Consider the following 20077-nt stretch of genomic DNA (forward strand, 5'->3'; position numbering starts at 1 on the left):
GGTTGGATATAAGATCAATTGAGGATAGAGTTAGTTATGGTGGATTTGAATTTGAATTTAGAAGTTTATCATTTACATTCCTTTCTCAATTTAACCTTTATTTAAAACTTTTTGTGGAACGTTGAATTCATCGGGAATTGGTTTCTACAATGGGCCTGTTTGGTTACATGAGTCTAAAGATTTCAAATATCTAGAGATTTCAAATCTATAGACTTCAAATCTATGGAGTCATAATTTATAAAATTAAGTGTTTGGTTGTGGGATGAAATCTGTGGATTCATCCTAAAAAAATATTTGATCGACGTTGATTTTTGTGAATGTGCAAATGTATAGCTTTTTTGAAATCTCTGGATTTCACCCCTTACCCATAAATCTATAGATTCACGTTTTTAGTGTAAAAAGGTGAATCTATAGAATTCATGAATCTAGAGATTTTTACAACCAAACGGGTATAATTCTCAGATTCATGAATCCAAAGATTTGAAATCTCTAGATTTATGTAACCAAACAGGCCCTAAGGCTATCAGCAGAGTTGATTTTCCACATGGATTGGTTTATGGAACAGCTTCCTCAGCCTACCAAGTTCAGTCAAAATGATTCTTTTGCTCTGTCTTCTCCTCCACTCTATAAATTTTCCTTTTCCCTTGGCAGGCTTATCAAAGTGTAATATTGAATGATACTAGTGCATGTTGTGTGGTGGAGTGGTTGTTTGAAGGAGCTGCAGATGAGAGGAGTATGGGAGTTAACATATGGGAATTAAAAATTGCCTCCTGGACTCTGCTTGTGTGGAAGCCTTTGGACAGGTTTGCCCTTTTCTATTTGCATTCACATCGGTAACTCTTAATATTTAATATGGCTTAGTGAGAGATAAATTCATCAAAGAGAGATGGAGTGTGTTTTATTGAACCACCTGTGCATTTTGACTGGGAAGATATTGGACTCTAGCAACACATATACAGCCACGGACCAACATCATCGCTTTTTGGCAGATGTGTTTCTGGCACTGTGGTGGGGCAGTATGTTCAATTAGGTCTTGAGTTCCAATTTTCTTCTCTCCACACCTTCTTCCTTCTTTATTCAGAAATCTAGTTTGTATATGCCCAACCATTTAGTTGGGACAAGGTTTGTTGTTGTTGTTGTAGTAAGGAAATCGATAAAAATCAGCGCCAATATGCCCCAAAACCATTGTTCTTTATGACTTCAAGTTAAGCACACTTGGGATTCAAGGTTCATGCCTTCTATGTTTTAGATTTAATAGAAAGGATGCCTTACATGTTCTTCGATTCATCCCTGGAGTTTAATACCTCATTCAAGAATTATTTTGGATTCAATCCGTAGGAATCAATAGAAAAGGAAATTTAGAAGAAAAAGGCCCAGCCAATAAAATTTTATTACATCTTCTCGTTGCAGAGAATCTATTATCCTCATAAAACGCATTCAGAAGCATATTATTCAACTCCTCTTAAGAGAGAGAGAGAGAGAGCACAGCAAGTATGTTTTCATTTCCATTACAAGGGAATACTCTCTTGGAGCAATGATTTGATATATTCTTCTAGAGCTGGAAGACGTTGATTATCATCATAACCATACATCACCTTGACCATCCTTGCAGAATTAAGTGAGACCCTTGTAAGAGATGGTGTGAAAGAGTTCCATGTTAGGGTTTCCCTATTGAGTTGCCTCCATGAGTCTGAAATTAAATGGAAAACATGTTCTCGTGCGGTCTCAATTGAAGAACCCTTATGTTCCTTCAAGTAGCAGTCCAAGTATGATCCATCATGTCCATCTTGCTTCTCATCCTAATTATCAACCCATATTAGTTAACAAATTATCTGAAAATTGAAAGACCATCTTAAGGTAACAAGCATCACTATTGGACAAGTTGGGATATTCTCTATTTTGTCGGGGTAAAGGATTGTACTCTCCTTAAATTTCTTCACCATATATTTAGGAGGGGCCCACCTCTAAGCATTGATAAGATGGAACATAAATGCTCTAAGGTGAGAGGTCGAATCTTCTACCTTGATGGACAGATGTTTGTACTCCCTTCACATTTTTCCAACATTTTTAGAGGAGGCTATTGAAGGGCCTCAATTTTTCTTGTCAAAATCCACAAGTGGGCCCCCTCCCAATGTGTGTCGTAGAGAGGTTTGAAGAAAGCACTAACATCAATCCTAATGAGTAGAAGATCCCAACTCCCTAAATGTGTGATGGAAGGATCTGAGGAGAATACAACCATGTATCCGTCGGGGGTAGAGGAGACTCCCTATGAGTATTAGTTACCTTTGCATTTCCCAGATCATCCCATAAACGAATAATTGTCGCTGGACAGGACATGAGAGCAGGACCTGGGCTCTGTTTTAGGCGATCAACAATCTCCATAGTTATACCTTCTCCCAGGAGAAAGAACCCATGAAGTAACACCACATGAACTCCTGAGGTCACCACTCCATTGTCTAGGTAATTTTTCCCCTTGGGCACTTGCTTTGAAGCAAACCACTTTGCTTCCACCAAAAAGGCATCACAAAGGCTCCCCCACTACAGGTTAGCAGCAGATAGAGCATTAGATAAAGGTTGTATATCAACATTATCACATCAAGGCTGAGAAGAATGAACAATAATTTGAAGCTTACCGCCTTTCTAAGTGAGTGCGTAGGGTCCCAACCATGATTTCTGAGGACATCAGAGGCAATTTCGTCGGTGATTTCATCAAGGACCTTGAAGGATGTCCTCATGTAGTTTGGCAGTCGCTCAATTCCAGTGGCATCCCATCTATACATAATGATCATCCCTTATTAGATTAAAGTGGTTCAAACTTGCTTATTTATTATGAAAACCTAACATCGTGTTTACCAAAAAAATAAAATAAAAAAGAAAACCTAACTTCGTGAATACATACTTGTTGATTGCTTCAGTGAAGCAAACAACTTCATCCAATGACCCTCGAACGTCGAAGATATCATCTATCACATAAACAAGTGAGATGATCTTCGTCGTCTTGATTCTAACCTCGGAGAACTTTGGATCAGGAAGGGCCATCATAGACCACATATACCATTTTAATGGCTGGTTTCTAGCAAACTTTAGCTCTTCTGATAGACCCAGTTCTCTCCACCACCTGAAAGAAATGTTCAAAAGCCAAACAATCAAAACACTAGATATTTGTTTGATCGTCACTAAAATAAAAAAAAAAAATGACGGTGCAACTTACTTGAAAACTTGGAAGAGTTCATGTCGATGAATGGATTGAACAATATTAAAATCCATCTTCCAAAGTTCCTTTAAGGGACCCATCCATCCATACCTACCATTTAAACTAATGAGATTTTGTTTGCTCTGGAATCTAGCCAAGCTCAAGTGGTAGGGATTCTCAAGGGTATCCTTTATGGTTCTAGCCACATGTGGTTGGGGGTTCGATAGAGAAGCATTGAGGTGCTTGCGAGCATAATCATGTGCTTCATCAAGGATCTCTTCTCCCATTGTCCGGAGGATAGAAGCTTCATATAAGCTCATCATTCCTCTTATGTCTTCTCTTAGTTCTACCTTGAAGTGTCCCTTCTTATCCTTGAAGCTGCTAAAGACATCTGTTCCATTAACCAACAATCAATTATATATGAATTCAATTGCTGGATAAACGCTGGAGTTTAACTGAGTTTGAAAGTGCTTACTTTGCTGTAAGGAATTGATTTCATTTATACAGAAAGTTTCTATCTCTCCCTAATTGCAATCAATCAAAGGAATAAAAATAATGATAATTTTGTCACTTTGAAATATCAAGGGAGAACGAGAGATAATAATTCACATTTTTGGAGAATCAGAGATGGAACCTTTTACAGAAATGAGTATGGGGGAGAGAGAGAGAGAAATTAAGATATTAGGGATGCATATCGTTAAGGACTTTTACAAGAGATCCGAGTTATTACATCTGATAGCAATCAAGTTTAAAATTTAAAGTTGAAATCTTATTTCAAACTTGAATAGTGGGAAATAAGGATTTTATTTTTGGAACTTCATATATAGGGAAGAAATCCTACTCCGAAATCTAAACTCTTAACCTATTACTTATAATATATTGGGCTTGAAAAATAAATTCTTTCTTTTTTTCATAATTTCATGAAATTATTTTTCAGATTTTAGCAAGTGGTTTAAAATCTAACAATTCTTATGGAAACTCAGAGTAAACCATTTTCTTCTCTCTCGTCGTCGCTTCTCGAGTTAAATCTTCTCACGTTTGTTATCTTGCTCGTTCTTTATTAACCGTGAAGAAAGAAGAGGAAGAAACCACACTCACAGCTCTCCTTCCCAGATGATGCACTATCATAGCAGACGTGAGGAAAGATGGCGAGAATTCTAGAAATAGAAAAATTTGTTTCAAACTCAAATTTTAATAAAAGCGAGTGCAGATCCACTCCACCCAAGCTGTCCATGCATACAGCCATACACCCACATTCCGGGCGGGAAAATACTCACCTTCAGGAATCCAGTAACCAGCTTGTCTCAATAACCGGAAATGAAGTGCAACATTATGCAGATTATGATCGCCGAAAGGGAAAGTGGTTGAACTAAAGCTTCCATAATGCTTAGACAGGACATCTTTTATTTCGGGTTCGAAATGATAATCGATTCCCAGGCGTTGCACTGCGTCAATCATGATCATACGCTCTAATGGATCTTGGAGTTGGTTCAGAATACGCTTAGCTTGGATGCACTTCTCTGCGTGCTTAATCCGAAGCCCATCCTAAAAGATCAGAAAGAGATGTCGTCAGAAACTCAGAAACTAAACTAAACTAAAACTTGTTAATGGAAATGGAAAATGTGTACAGGGGTACGTGATTAGTTGCAGTGCTTGCCATGTGGTGTAGGGAGGATTTGGTGTCGAAGTTGAGGGATTGGACGATGGCTTCATTGTATTCGTAAGCAGCAGATATGCGAAGACGAGAAGCAGTACTGATAACATGTGTTCTGCCTGCAGAAACCTGACCGGTGATGGTGGAAGGAGATGAAAGGTTGCGAGAGAAGGCCATTTGAACTCCACAAGGTTAGACTTCGAGAGAGAGAGAGAGAGAGATGAGCCTCCTGCAATAAGGCACGGGCTAATTTATAGTGCAGTATTACTATCGCTTCTACAGAATAAGAATCTTGAATTCAACTCTCAAGTTCCCTTTCATAGAAAGAAGGAGGCAGATACACGCAAGTGTAACGGAGAGGGAACGGGGATCAAGATCGATGTAACAGGATCATGAAAACGTGTTTCATGTATGAACAGGAGGATTTTAAGTCTCGCTACTAATCGTTACGAATTGCTCTGCTTGACCTAAGAATGGGAACTGGGAATCGGACTTGTGCTCTGCTTCACATATATGTTTTCAAGCTTCACGTGATCGATGTTTGGTCTTAAGACTCGTAAGAGTCGTAAGTCGTAACTAACTCAAATCCACGCGTGGTGGGCCAGTCTCTGACGCCAATGTGCGGTCCATATCTTATGCACCAAAGTGCACGGTGCATCCAACGTTCTAGGGTACGCGCATTAACCATCAAGCCAAGTATTTTTCAGGCAGACGGATCGAGATTTTGGTCGAAATTTTGAATCTAACGGCCAAAATTTCGGCTTGAATTAAGGTGCATGACCCAAATTTTTTCCAACTTTCCTGCTTGTATACCTTTCCTTTTCGCATCACATGACACAAATGGGCGGCTTGAGTCAAGTGGACTAACTACACCCAGCCCCCGGGTGGAGGAAATTCAAATTTGGCTAGTGTTCTCTCCTCAATTCTTGGGATTAAACTGCCTTCTGGTGAAAAAGATATTAATAGGAGAAGCGCCACCCTTGAGTTATTTCTAATATTGCTGTCATCCTTTAAGTTATATAGTTTATCAAACTCCCCCACCCAAAAATTAAGAGATGGCTTTCTAGAGTGTTAAAAATTCTCATTGGTGAATGACTAACAAAGTATTTGGGGCTTTCCACAGACTTAAGGACATAAAAAAAAAACTCATTTTCTATAATGTAAAGGAAAGAATTGGGAGGAAATTGCAAAGGTGGAAAAGTGCTTTGCTTTCTTCAGCTAGGAAAGAAACATTATTGAAAGCCTCAGCCTTGCCTTCTTTGAATTATGTGGGCACCCACTTCAAATTACCCATAGCATTATTGACTGGTATTAGAAGGGATATGGCAAACTTTTATTGGGATGATGATACAGATAAACATAAAATACATTGGGTCTCTTGGTAGAAATTATGTAAATCAAAGCAAAAAGGAGGATTGGGTCTAAGGGATCCTTTGCTACAAAATCAAGCTCTCTTTATGAAAAGTGCTTGGAGGTTATGGTCCAATCCAAGTGCCCCTTGGCTAGAATGTTAAAAAAATACATATTTTCCTAATTCTGACTTTTTGCAGGCCAAACTTGGACATTGCCCATCATGGGGTTGGAGAAGTTTGCTGGAAGGGCGTGATCTTCTTAAAAAAATGCATGGTTTGGATTGTGGGAGATGGAGAAAAGATTGATATTTGATAAGATAATTGCATTCCTATTATTTATGGTTTTAAAATCAGATCTCGGTAAACAGAGGAATGCAATCCTTCCAAAGTTGCAGAATTGATTGACCACAATACAAGATCTTGGAGGATTGATTTATTGGAAGAGGTTTTCTTACCAAATGAGGTGCAGGAAATTTCAAAAATTCAACTTAGCTTATTTCCTCAAGAAGATAAATTTATTTGGAGCGGGACAAGATCTGGAAAATTCACAGTTAAGTCAGCTTATCACTTTCTAAATAATTTGAAAGAAGATCCTACTGTGAACAACTCTAATGGAGAAGATGCCTTTTTCCGTGAAGATCATTGGAAGAGAATTTGGAATTCAAAAACCTAGCTAAGGGTTAAAGTACTTATTTGGAAAATATGTGCTCAGGGCATTGCTTCTGGAGATGGTCTTCGAAAGAGGAATTTTCAGATTAATCCTTGCTGCCCAAGGTGTGATGCAAATATTGAAACATCAGAGCATATTTTCTTGAACTGTCCATTTGCAAAGGCGGTATGGTTTGCTTATTCTATTTCTCCTCCTTCAATGCAAATGATTAATTTTTCCTTGAAAGAATGGTTTGCTAGTTGGGATCTATTGTTTAAGGAAAATAAAAGATTTGCGGATGAGAGATTCTCTATAGCCACTTTCTTATTTTGGTTTATATGGAAGGCTAGAAATGAGCTTATTTTTAATGGGAAGCACAGCTCACCTTTAGATGTGTTGAATGCTGCCAATCGGGTTTTCTTTGAATTCATTGCAGTAGCTAGGATGAAAGGTAACTCCTTTTGTTTTGAATGGCAGCAAGTATCAATGTCTGATTCAAATGTTGGCAAATGGTCTCCTCCACCTCAGCATGTTGTTAAGATTAATTGTGATGGTGCATGGTCCAAATATTCAAAGAAAGGAGCAGTTGGATGTATCATCCGTGATTTTAGATTCTGAAGGAATCAACTGTGAGTCAGCACTAGTTGCAGAAGCAGTTGCTGTTCGAGCGGTCTCCTCCAAGCCATTAGATGTGGAGTCAAAGAGATTATAATCGAATATGATTGTTTGGACGTGATTAAGCAAATTAATGCTTCCTCTCCAGATCGTGAAATCCTTCAGATCTATCATGATATACATAAGCTTCAAACAGAGTTTGTATCTTGTTTTTTTGTTTTCATTCCAAGGTCTTGCAACTTGATTGCAAATTCCTTGGCTAAGGTGGCCCTCTCGGTCGAGCTACCGACTGTTTGGCATAACACCAATCCTTGGCTAGTTGGCTTCTTCAATGTTCAATGAAGAAGTCAATGTTTGTATTAGCTCCAGTTTTCAATAAATGTCTTCTTTACCAAAAATAAAAATCATTATTCTTAATTAGTTTTTTTTATCTGTTACCTAGTTTATCAAACCCCCCCCCCCATTACTAATATTATTATTTTTTAATTAATTTTTATTTATCCGGTTCTAATATTATGCCCACATCCTAAGTTTTTAGGAGTGCCACCCTTGAGTTATTTCTAATATTGATGCCATATTATAAGTTACCTAGTTTATCAAACCCCCCCCCCCCCATTACTAATACCATTATTCTTCAATTAGTTTTTATTTATCCGTTTATAATATTATACCTACATCATTTAAAAACATTATCTATAAACCATCCTAATCGGGCTAAGCACAAGCTCTATTATGTACATATTGGGTCCTAATGAACCCGAAGCTTGGCCTAGCTGATCCTCAAGTTTATATATTTTTTGCCCAAAACCAACCCCTTTAAGGAAACTTGAAACATGTACATAAGGCTGCGTTTGTTTGCTGGAATAAAGGTGAGGTGGGAAAATTATTGAAAAGAGTGTAAATTTTTTACTTTTCCCTTAAATCCCAAAATTATAAATTGTTTGATTGCTTGGGGTGGGAAAATGAGAGACAAGTTCTGATGATGTGGCACTCCAACTTTTCCTTCCCAAGTCATTTTAAAACCCCACATATTTAGTAGGACTTTGTGGGAAAGTTGAGAAAAGTAAAAAGTGGGACCCACCACCATTACTTTTCCACAAAACCCTTTTTTTTTCCTTTTCTTCTCCCTCACCCCACTACACATGGGACCCATGTATTTTTTTTCCCCACCCGTTTTTTTCCACCCCACCTTTGCGAACAAACGCAACCTAAAGGAAAGAAAAGGCTAATAGCTTCAACAAGCCACAGAGACTTTTTGCTCACCTTCAAGTCTTCAACGCCAGATCCAATCAGCCCTCTTCTTCCTTCTATTTCATGTTAACCTTTATGTATAACTTTTGGAGACCATTGAAATCTACCATGGGCATCGCTCTTTTCTTTCTCTCATTTTTTGGCGATTTGACATACTCGGTGGCTGCCTCTAAATCCCCAGCATTACAATGTCCTTTAACCAAAGCGTTAAAATGTATGTCAGGTTCTCTACTTGTTTAACTAAAGTAACCAACTCTGATGGCTAGCCCACAAGAATAAGGCCACGCAGTTCGCACTGAAACTTCTAATATCAGGAAAGCAATTGGAGCTCTCCATTCTAACCCAAGTCTTCTTGCCGTCTGAGAATGTAATTACCCTTATAAAACGCATTCAGAAGCGTCTTGTTCAACTCCTAATAAAGGAGAGAGCACAGTAAGTATGGTTTCATTTCCATTACAAAGGAATACTCTCTTGGATCAATGATTTGATATATTCTTCTAGGGCTGGAAGACTTTGATTATCATCGTAACCAAACATCACCCTGACCATCCTAGCAGAATTAAGTGAGACCTGCGTAAGAGATAGTGTGAAAGAGTTCCATGTTAGGGCTTCCCCATTGAGTCACCTCCATGATTCTGAAATTAAATGGAAACATGTTCTCATGCAGTCTTAATTGAAGAACCCTTATGTTCCTTCAAGTAGCAGTCCAAGTATGATCCATCATGTCCATCTTGCTTCTCATCCGGTTTATCAATCCATATTATTTAACAAATTACTAAAAATTGATAGGCAATCGTAAGGTAACACGCATCACCATTGTACAAGTTGGGATATCCTCTATTTGTCGGGATTGAGGATTGTACTCTCTTTAGACTTCACCATACATTTAGGAAGGGCCCACCTATAAGCATTGATAAAATGGAATATAAATGCTTAGAGACAGGAGCCCGAATCTTCTACCTTAATGGATAGATGTCTGTACTCCCTTCACACTTTTCCACTGCATTTCTAGAGGGGGCTACTAAAGGGCCCCCACCTCAATTTTTCTGGTCAAAATCCACAAGTATGTCCCCTCCTAATGTGTGGTAGAGAGGTATGAGAGAGCATTGACCTCTATCTTAACGAGTAGAAGATCCCAACTTCCTAAATGTGTGATGGAAGGATGTGAAGGGAATACAATCCTCTATCTGTTGAGGGTAGGGGAGACTCCTTACGAGTATTAGTTACCTTTGCTTTTCCCAAATCATCCCATAAATGAAGAATTGTGGCAGGGCAAGACATGAGAGCAGGACATGGGCTCTATTGCAGGCGATTAACATTCTCCTTAGTTATACCTTCGCCCAGGAGAAAGAACCCATGAAGTAACACCACATGAACTCCTGAGCTCACCATTCCATTCTCCAGGTAATCTTGCCCCTTGGGCACCTGCTTTGAAGCCAACCATTTTGCTTCCACCAAAAAGGCATCACAAATGCTCCCCCACTACAGGTTAGCAGCAAATAGAGCATTAGGTAAAGGGTCATGTTAACATTATCACATTCAGGGTAGAGAAGCATGAAGAATCAATTGAAGCTTACTGCCTTTCTAAGGGAGTGCATAGGGTTCCAACCATGATTTTTGAGGACATCAAAAGCAATTTTGTTGGTGATTTCATCAAGAACCTTGAAGCATGCTCTCACATCAGATTAGAGTAGTTCGAACTTGCTTATATTCATTATGAAAACTTAACTTCATAAATATGTACTTGTTGATTGCTTCAGTGGAGAGAGCAACTTCTTCCAATGACCCTTGAATGTCGAAAATATCATATATCACATAAACAATTGAGATGATTTTCGTCGTCTTGATTCTAACCTCGAAGAACTTCGGATTTGAAAGGACCATCATAGACCACATATACCATTTTAATGGCTGGTTTCTGGCAAACTTTAGCTCTTTTGATAGACCTAGTTATCTCCACCAGCTAAACATGTCCAAAATCTAAATAATTAATTCAATAGAAACTTGTTTGATCCTCACAACACTCAAACAAATTAAAAACAACTGATGCAACTTACTAAGAAACTCCCAGGGGTTCATGTCGATGAATGGATAGAACAATGTTAATATCTATCTTCCAAAATTTCTATAAGGGTCCTTCCATCCATATGTGCCATGGAAACTATGGAGATTTTGTTTGCTTTGAAATCTAGCCAAGCTCAAGTGGTAGGGATTCTCAAGGGTATCATTTACGGCTCTGGCAACATGTGTTTGGGGGTTCATCAGAGAAACATCAAGGTGCTTGCGAGCATAGCCTTGTGCTTCATTGAGGATCTCTTCTCCCATTGTCCGAAGGGAAGAAGCTTCGTATAAGCTCATCATTCCTCTTATGTCTCCTCTTAGTTCTAGTTTGAAGTGTCCTTTCTTATATTTGAAGCTGCTAAAGACACTTGTTCCATGAACCACCAATCAACTATATATTGACTCAACTACTTAGATTAACACTTGAGTTTGAAAGTGCTTACTTTGTTATAAGCAACTGATTTCATTTATAAGGAAATTTCTCTCTCTCCATAACTGCAACCAATGAAAGGAATATAAATAATGATGATTTTTTCATTTAGAAATATCAAGGGAGGAGGAGACTAATAATTCACATTTTTGGAGAATCCAAGGTGCAACCTTTTGGAGAGATGAGTATAGGGGAGAGATAAATTATAATATTAAGGATGCATATCGTTGAGGACTTTTACAAGAGATCCAAGTTATTACATGCGAAAGCAATCGAGTTTAAAATTTAAAGTTGAAATCTTAAATTCAAACATGAATAGTGGGTGTTAAAAGCCATGAGTTAAGGTGTGTAAGAGTGAGAGACTCAGTTTTACGTGGTTCAGTTGATCTCTGCAACCTACATCCAGGGGAATGTGATTTGCTTCCTTAAGATTGACTGTAGTACATATTACATATTTACAGTTACAAGAGTCATGTTCAACATTAATCTTCGACTCTAGAGTTTGAATTACTCAAGTTATCTATTTGTGTTTGGTATGAACTATGTCTCTTGTGTGTTTGAGTACAACTTTGAGTTTGATCCACCTTTTGAATAAGATGTAATTGCTAGAGTCTCTTGAGTAGTTGAGTTTGAGTTTGGTTCTTGAAGTCTTACACACATTGAGGTAGTTGAGTTTGAGTGGAGTTCTTGAAGCCTTGTACGCATGGAGTAGTGGTGGCTAGGGCAACCCTAGATTCGACTAGGTTTGCATGTAATTTTCTTGTTTTGCCTTCAGGTTGCGAAAAACCATTATTATCCTTAACAGTGAGAAATAAGGATATATTTTTGGAACTCCGGTGTCCGGATCAACTTTGCCCCCTCAAGAGAGCTTTTATATATAGGGAAGAAATCCTAATCCAAAATCAAAGCTCTTAACCTCACTAAAAAAAAAAAAAAACTGCCCGCCACTAAAATTGCCCAAAACTGCTACCATTTGATTGGCCGCCACAAATTTGGCAGGCCCGAAGATGGAGACGTGAAGGAGAGGAGAGAGAATTGGGAACATAGAAATGTGTATTTTTCGGATGAATTTTTGTTCATCCGATTGGAATGATCCACGTGTCTAAAATCTAACGGCGAACTGAAGGTAATGGGAGGGTGTCAATACTAGAGCAGATAAATTCCTCACATGAGTGTGAAACTCATAAGCCTACCCTTGTCATGTGGGTGTAGCTGGACAAGCAGCCTTTCACCAAAAAAAAAAGCTGTATGAGCAGCCTGACGGAGTGGATCTGGACTCTGAGGAAAGGAGCGAGAAATTTCCGGAGACAGAAATTTCCGTTTCAATTCAAATACAACCTTAAGAGGGAATTTCAAGAGATTATGGAAAAATAATTACAAACAACAAAATTCCGTCGGAAAATACTAACCTTCAGTAACCCAGTGACCAGTTCGCCTTAATAACCAGAAATGAAGTGCAACGTTATGGAGATTATGATCGCCGAAAGGGATAGAACTCGAACTAAGGCTTCCATAATGCTTAGATAGGACTACTTCCCTTATCTCCGGTTCGAAATGATAATCGATTCTCAGGCTTTGCAGTGCGTCAATCATGATCAGACGCTCTAATGGATCTTGGAGTTGGTTCAGAATAAGCTTAGCTTGGATGCACTTTCTCTACGTGCTTAATCCGAAGCCCATCCTACAAGGTCAGAAAGAGATGTCAGAGACTCGACTAAACTACTATTGCTCTCAAATAAACTAAAACCCATTGATTAAAATGGAAAATGTGTACAGGAGTGATGAATTGCAGTGCTTGCCATATAATCTGGGGAGAGTTTAGAGACGAGGTTGAGGGATCGGATGATGGCTTCATTGTATTTGTAAGCAGCAAATATATTGTGAAGACGAGAAGCAGTACTGAAAACATATGTTCTACGAGTGGTGATGGTGGAAGGAGATGAAAGGTTGCGAGAGAAGGCCATTTGAACTCCACAAGGCTGGATAGATCTCCATTACTGTGCAATTGTGCCATAATTGCATAGCACTGAGCTGCCTGTAGTAAAGATGGAATGAGTGGTCGAGGTCAAGATAACATAGAATTGCTGACCCTAAGGGTAACGGAAACGGAGGAAGAGGCCCAGAACGAAGCGGTGGGGATCAATGTAACACGATCATGACAACGTGTTTCATCTCTCATGTATGAACAGGAGGATTTCTAGTGTTCCCTGTATGTATTTTCCTAATACTCAGACTGCTCTGCTTGACTAAACTAGAATGCAAACTGTGAATCGGATTTGTGCACGGTAATTTGTACCACATAAATGTTTTCAAGCTTCACGTGATCGATGTTTGGTCTTAACTGACCCAAATGGCCAAGTCCACGTCTGAATCCGGATCATCTCTCTGTCGGGGGAGTACTCTGTGCTCTGTACTCCCCCATGACTTCCCGACCACAAAAACCAATGGGTCCCACTGGTGAAAAAGTTTTTTTTTTTTTCAAAAAGTATTTTTCACCGTGGGCCCCATAGGTTTTGTGGTCGGGAAGCGTCAGATTCAGACTCTCCACGTCTGGCCAGCTCTACTCTCTGATGTATCGTGTTTTCAACCCTTGTCAGTCATCAAGGCAAGCTAGTGTGTGCTCTCTTCAGCTAGAGGAGAATCTCTCCACCCAGACCTACCAGTTAAAATGTCCTCCCACACTACATGTTTTACAACGGGCAAAGCCTATACGTGGTAGTCTTACTACCTCATATGAGTGTAGAAGAATGGTAATATGAGGTAGTACGATGATATGATAGACAGATCAGGTGGAGAAGATCTAGACTCCTCTTCAACTGTCTCAATTTGAGTTCGGATCACTTTCCCATCACGAGAGAGGTATACATTTTTTTTTTCATGTTTTTCCTTCTCATAGAGTAAGGTTGGGGTTCACATGGGCCGGGACCTAATAGGTTTTCTGTTTCAGGTATATTCAATATACTCTTATTGTGTGCTGAAAAAACGCACAAAAAAAAAAAAAAAAAAACCTCTTTATATTTACCTTGCTAAGCAATCGTAGGTTGAACTGTTTTCTAGAAAAAATATTAATAACAGTAATAACTACTTAAACTGAGAAGAAATAAAAATAAATTTATATATATGTTATAAAATAAAGAGAAAATATATTAGATACAAAGAAGAAAGACAAGATGAGTTCAATCAGAAGTAATTCATTCAGTTGAGTGCATTACATATTTATAGTAGAAGGAGCATCTACTCTGATATGGAAATACAATATATGATTCTTGCACACAATAAGATATTCTTGATATGAAAAGATAGATTGCCGCCCAAGATAGAAGGTGCATAGAATGGAAATATTGACTGCCAATATTGTGTAATGAGATGGTTGTGATCTTCACCAATATTGCATCCTGAGGTAATTGAGATCTTCAATTGGAAGTACAATCTCTTTGGGGTAATGGACATCCATAATAAATATTATTTATAACACTCCCCCTTGGATGTCCATCAATAGATAATGTACCTCGTTAAAACCTTACTAAGAAAAACGTGGGAAAAAATCTTAGTGAAGGAAAAAGAGTATACATATCTAAATAATACGTATTGGTAGTCGCTCATTAAAACCTTACCAGGAAAACCCAGTGGGACAAAACCTGGTTAAGGGAAAAGAGGCAAGACGATTTTACTCCCCCCGATGATAACATCATTGAATATCTTTGAATACGTACATTCCATTATCATATACCAACTCTCAACATTTGAAGTAGGCAACGCCTCAATAAATAAACCTGTCAAGTTATCACATGAACGAATTCAATGAACATATATTTCACCATTTCATTGAAGATCAAGAGTGAAGAAGAATTTCGGTGAAATATGCTTCGTTCTATCTTCTTTGATGTATCATCCCTTCAATTAAGTTATGCATGCAGCATAATCTTCATATAATATTGTTGAAATTCCTTCTTCTAGTAGAAGACTGCATGCTTCATGAATGTGTTGTATCATTGATCTTAACCAAATATAAAATAGCTAACATTCACTTGAAAATAAATAGCATGTTTGAGATCTAGTTTTATGTAGATCAGATAAATATCTTGCATCTGCAAAACTAGTAAGTTGATATCCACATTCATAAAATAATATCATATCAATAATTTCTCAAATATACTGAAATATATGTTTTATAACATTTCAGTGTCTTCATATTGGAGAAAAGATAAATCTTGCTAATACAGTTATAGAAAATGCTATATCTGGTCTTATACTATTAGCAAAATACATTAATGCCCCAATTGCACTAAGTATGGTACTTTATGACCAAGAAATTTTCCACTATTTTCTTGAGGTCGAAATGAATCTTTCTTTATATTGAGCGATCTCACAACCATTGGGGTACTCAATGGATGTATTTTATCTAGATAAAATCTCTTCAAAATATTCTCTATATAAGTTGATTGATGAACGAATATTTCATTCGTCAAATGCTCAATTTACAAATCAAGACAAAACATTGTCTTTTCAAGATTTTCATTTCAACTTTCTTAAAATAATCTATTGCTTTTGAAAACTCTTCAAGAGTTTCGATGATATTTAAATCATCATCATATATACTTACTAAAATTAAATCCATATCCTTTAATAAAGGCACAGTAATAAATTGGATCATTTTTATACTTTTCATTTAGTAAATATCCACTAAGGAGATTATATCATATATGTCATAATCATCTCTGAAGCCTTATTGAACAAACTTCCTAGGAATTTTTATGTGCTTCAGGCATTTTGAATCCTTCAGGGACTTTCATATATATTTCACACTGAGTGAGCCATATAAATAGGTGAATAATATTCATTAGACGCATGTCAAAATTTTCATATACGCGATTAATAAGATATCCGAAGGTGATTGCATCCACCACAAGAGAACATGTTTCCATGTAATCAATGCGGCATCTGCGAAAATTCTTGTGCCATAATTCATACTTATATATCACGATTTCATTATTTTTCTCATTTCATTTTTCGAGAAAACTCAATTGTACCCAACGGCTTTATACCTTCAAATGTTGGACTACAGGTCCAAAAACTTTAATTTTCAAGCTAATTCAATCGCTGAATTGCATCTCTACATTTTGGCAATCATTTCTTGATTTATATTCATCAACAAATTTATATTCAAGATCCTCGTCTTGATGTATTATTTCAACAATAACATAATATGCAAAAATGTTGTTGACAACTTATCTTTCGGTTCCATCTTTTCCGAATGACATAACTAATCGAGATCTCATCATTATTACCGAACCTCTTCCGGGGTTTTATAGAAAGTTATGTCTTGAGGATCTTCATAATTAATTGTCTCCATATTATGACCATCTTGATCATTGCTCCTTTCCTTTTCTAGGATTTTATCCTTGGAACCGATTGATCTTCCACGTTTAAATGTGGTTTAATTTCATTTGACGATAGATGTGGGACATCAATTCTAATTGGAGCATTTACATTGGAATATGAGATTTAGTAACTCTTAGCGGTCAACAAATCGGCAGTTGATTTATAATATTTATTGCATTATCCTTTGAACTTCAAGTTCATAGTGCTCACGAGGATCTAATGAGATAATGATAATGCATACAATCAATCTCTTTTTCCAAACTGCTTATTCTCTCCCCTCATGTTGGAAAAACTAATTCATCAAAATAATACTCAGAAGTATTGCATTAAATAAATCTCTATCCTTAGCAATATATTGAATTATATAAGGAGATTTATATCCAACATATATTCCCAACTTTATTTTGGGACTCATCTTTGTTCATTGTGGTGGAGCAATTGGAACGTAAGCGTACATCCAAAAATTTTAAGATGAGAAATATTTGGCTTCGACCATAAGCCAATTGTAATAGGGAGAATTTATGGCAACATTTTGGCTCGATGCGTACAAATGATGCTTTGTTCTCATAAACAATGGTTTAGCAATTAATTGGAGACAATTAATAAATAATTTTACCAAACCATTTTGGATATAAACATGAGTAAAGAGCTATTCAACCGTGATCTCGGTTGTTATACAATAATCATAAAGCCTGAGATGTAAATTCACCAAGATTATCAAGATAAACTGTCTTTATCTTATAATTCATAAATTATGCTCTTAATCTCATTATTTGAGCAAACAATCTTGCAAACATCAAATTGGAGTTCTTAATGAACATACATGTGACCACTTTATAGATGCATCTATTAAAATCATATATTATTTGAATGATCCACATGATGGGTGAATGGGCCCATACATTTCACCTCTATACGCTTAAAAACGAGAATGTTCAATCTCAACTTTAGTTGGTGAATATTTAATAATAAATATTTCTTGAGAACAAACAATACAAGAAAATTCACTTAATTGATCGGGTTCTTCAATGGATGACAATTGAATTTTCAATAATTTTTCGCATTATACTTGATCCGGTATGGTCCAACCGGTAATGCCAAATAATAAAATTATTGGAATCAATGTTCATTTGATTTACCCAAGCATGTGTTTCAACCATGGATATTCGGTAGTACAAATTGGGAGAAATATCTAATACCTTTGTATAGATATTTACTTATATCATTATTTGTAGTCTCAATCGATAATCATTTTGGCAAATAGCTTTGAAACTTAATAAGTTTCTTTGAGACTTACTACAAAATAATGAATTATTCATAGCCAATGTTATCTCCCGATAATAATAGATTAGCTCTTTCGGAGCTTCCAATCAATGTTGTACTACCGATTTTATATGAACATTGACTTCCGATCATCAAATAAGAGAAATATGTATATTTTTCTCTCAGTATAATATGCGTCACAGCATATAAAAGAATATTCACATTTTTCATCAAAATGAAACAAAATATATTAAAAGATATATAAAAAGTCAATAAAAAAATTATAAAAGAAAAAGATTAAATTTAAGATAAACTAACATATGAGATGAGATTTGAAGATAAAAGAATTACATAATCAAATCTTCAACTATTATCTTCAAAAGAGTTTGTAGCATCTAGATGTGTAGTATTTGTGAGGCCATTAAAATCATCACTTTAATAGGCAAAAATTGTTCAAGTATCATGATTTTGGAAAATCCAATTTATCTCCACATTATTTTTATTTCTTTAATTAAGGCTTGACAAAACTTAATTAAATATTGTGGAGTATGATAGATACATGTCTAATAGCTTTCATACCAAATCGGTAAAAAATATTATTTTCACTTCTTGAATTGTTATATTGAGAATCCTATTATTCTCTTATTTACTCCATAATAATGACGGTAATTATTCGTCTTTTGCCTCATCCTCTTCTACAGTCATGATCATAATTTTAATTTTGCCTTCTTTCGGGCATATTATGAATTGTTGATTCACTTGAGGGAATGGAGTAAAACTAATAAGATGAGTTTCATGACTTTTCATTAATAGTCCATTATTTTACTCAGCCACAAATAGGCATGATATCATTGAGTATTCTTAAAACTCCTTTTACAATATTACTATTGTAACAACAAATCTGAAATTTGCGGGATATTTTCATGAATAATATTTTCCCTTATAATTAAAAAGAGAATTAATTTAAATACTAGAAGCGTATTTATTTACGCTTAAATCTTGCGTTTAAATCTTGCAACTTCATGTGCATAGAATCGATTTATTTACGCTTCAAATCTTGCAACTTCAGTACATCAAGGTTGTATTCATTTACGTTTAAATCTTTCAACTTCATGTGCATCCGTAGAACTATATTCATTTACAATTTCAAATCTTAGAACTTCAGATGCATTTAACAATCTTTGTGGTGCAAAGCTAGCAGCCACTATATACAATAAATAAAACCACAATCATTAAAGCAACATAATATCTTATTATTTGATTGATTCTTATATTCAATAAAACACATACCTTTTATCATGATGCACTTACATTTCAAGATGGACAAGGTAAACTCCATTGTTTACAAAAACGGCAGGAGATCGATCATTATTTTCACTTTGGAATAGAAAACATAATGATACATTGTTTGCCGTTTTCTTCTCAAAACTCAATACTTGAGCGGATTCGCTCTTGAGCGGAATCGTCGATAACGTGTTATAAAATAAAGAGAAAATATATTAGATACAAAGAAGAAAGACAAGATGAGTTCAATCAGAAGTAATTCATTCAGTTGAGTGCATTACATATTTATAGTAGAAGGAGCATCTACTCTGATATGGAAATACAATATATGATTCTTGCACACAATAAGATATTCTTGATATGAAAAGATAGATTGCCGCCCAAGATAGAAGGTGCATAGAATGGAAATATTGACTGCCAATATTGTGTAATGAGATGGTTGTGATCTTCACCAATATTGCATCCTGAGGTAATTGAGATCTTCAATTGGAAGTACAATCTCTTTGGGGTAATGGACATCCATAATAAATATTATTTATAACAATATATACTTTATTCGTCAAAACCTTATATTAGTGGTAGTTGGATTTTTATTTGTTGCAATGGCTGGAGCCTGTGATCAATATTCAGCTCAGAAAGTTCTAAGAATGTAATATGTTTCCAATCTGGATTAAACAATCACTTCCAAATCGAATCAACTAAAATAGATCCTCGTTTTGGATCCACCTGGCTCAAATTGATTTTGCACAAAAACTAGGGTTAGGTCACTTGTTTCTTCAAATATGGATTCTAATTGATCTTAAATCCAATCGAAACCCAAATCAGTCAAGATCGGTTCCAGATATTCAAAAACTTGCGTGAGTGATCCCAACACTGCCGTAGCGTTAAGGTTTAGGGAATAATCTGTGAATATCCATGATTCACCCCACTCATTCAAAGCTTA

The 20077-nt window shown here is 36.4% G+C and overlaps 1 protein-coding gene across 3 annotated transcripts; it reads right to left on the bottom strand.

Annotated features, from left to right (window-relative positions):
* Nucleotides 1-1280: 1280 nt before the first annotated feature.
* LOC149004412 ((3S,6E)-nerolidol synthase 1-like) lies at nt 1281-12876 on the bottom strand. 3 transcript variants are annotated; one of them, XM_089169585.1, is made up of 7 exons: nt 4830-5045; nt 4471-4738; nt 3212-3584; nt 2885-3118; nt 2634-2772; nt 2284-2538; nt 1281-1799 (listed from the first exon to the last, which is right to left on the bottom strand). In XM_089169585.1, exons 1-7 carry the CDS (start codon nt 5022-5024, stop codon nt 1509-1511), a joined length of 1755 nt encoding a protein of 584 aa, XP_089025711.1. In that variant the 5' UTR covers nt 5025-5045; the 3' UTR covers nt 1281-1508. The 3 variants fall into 3 exon arrangements, with proteins under 3 accessions (XP_089025711.1, XP_089025712.1, XP_089025713.1); XM_089169586.1 differs by having other exon boundaries at nt 1282-1799; nt 2900-3118; XM_089169587.1 differs by lacking the exons at nt 4471-4738; nt 4830-5045 and adding an exon at nt 12615-12876 and having other exon boundaries at nt 1282-1799.
* Between the last annotated feature and the right edge of the window lie 7201 nt (nt 12877-20077).

The sequence above is a fragment of the Hakea prostrata genome, chromosome 9, assembly GCF_041222555.1.
Source record: "Hakea prostrata isolate BN-2017 chromosome 9, UWA_Hpros_2, whole genome shotgun sequence".
In the NCBI taxonomy this organism is placed as follows: domain Eukaryota; kingdom Viridiplantae; phylum Streptophyta; class Magnoliopsida; order Proteales; family Proteaceae; genus Hakea; species Hakea prostrata.

Bases quoted from the DNA above. Each gene is read 5' to 3' on its own strand.
- LOC149004412 (XM_089169585.1), bottom strand. From the start codon at position 5,024: ATGGCCTTCTCTCGCAACCTTTCATCTCCTTCCACCATCACCGGTCAG. The intron at 4,739-4,829 runs GTACCCCTGTAC...CTGATCTTTTAG, and splicing joins CAAGCACTGCAACTAATCAC to GATGGGCTTCGGATTAAGCA. The intron at 2,773-2,884 runs GTTAGGTTTTCT...CATTATGTATAG, and splicing joins AACAAGTATGTATTCACGAA to ATGGGATGCCACTGGAATTG.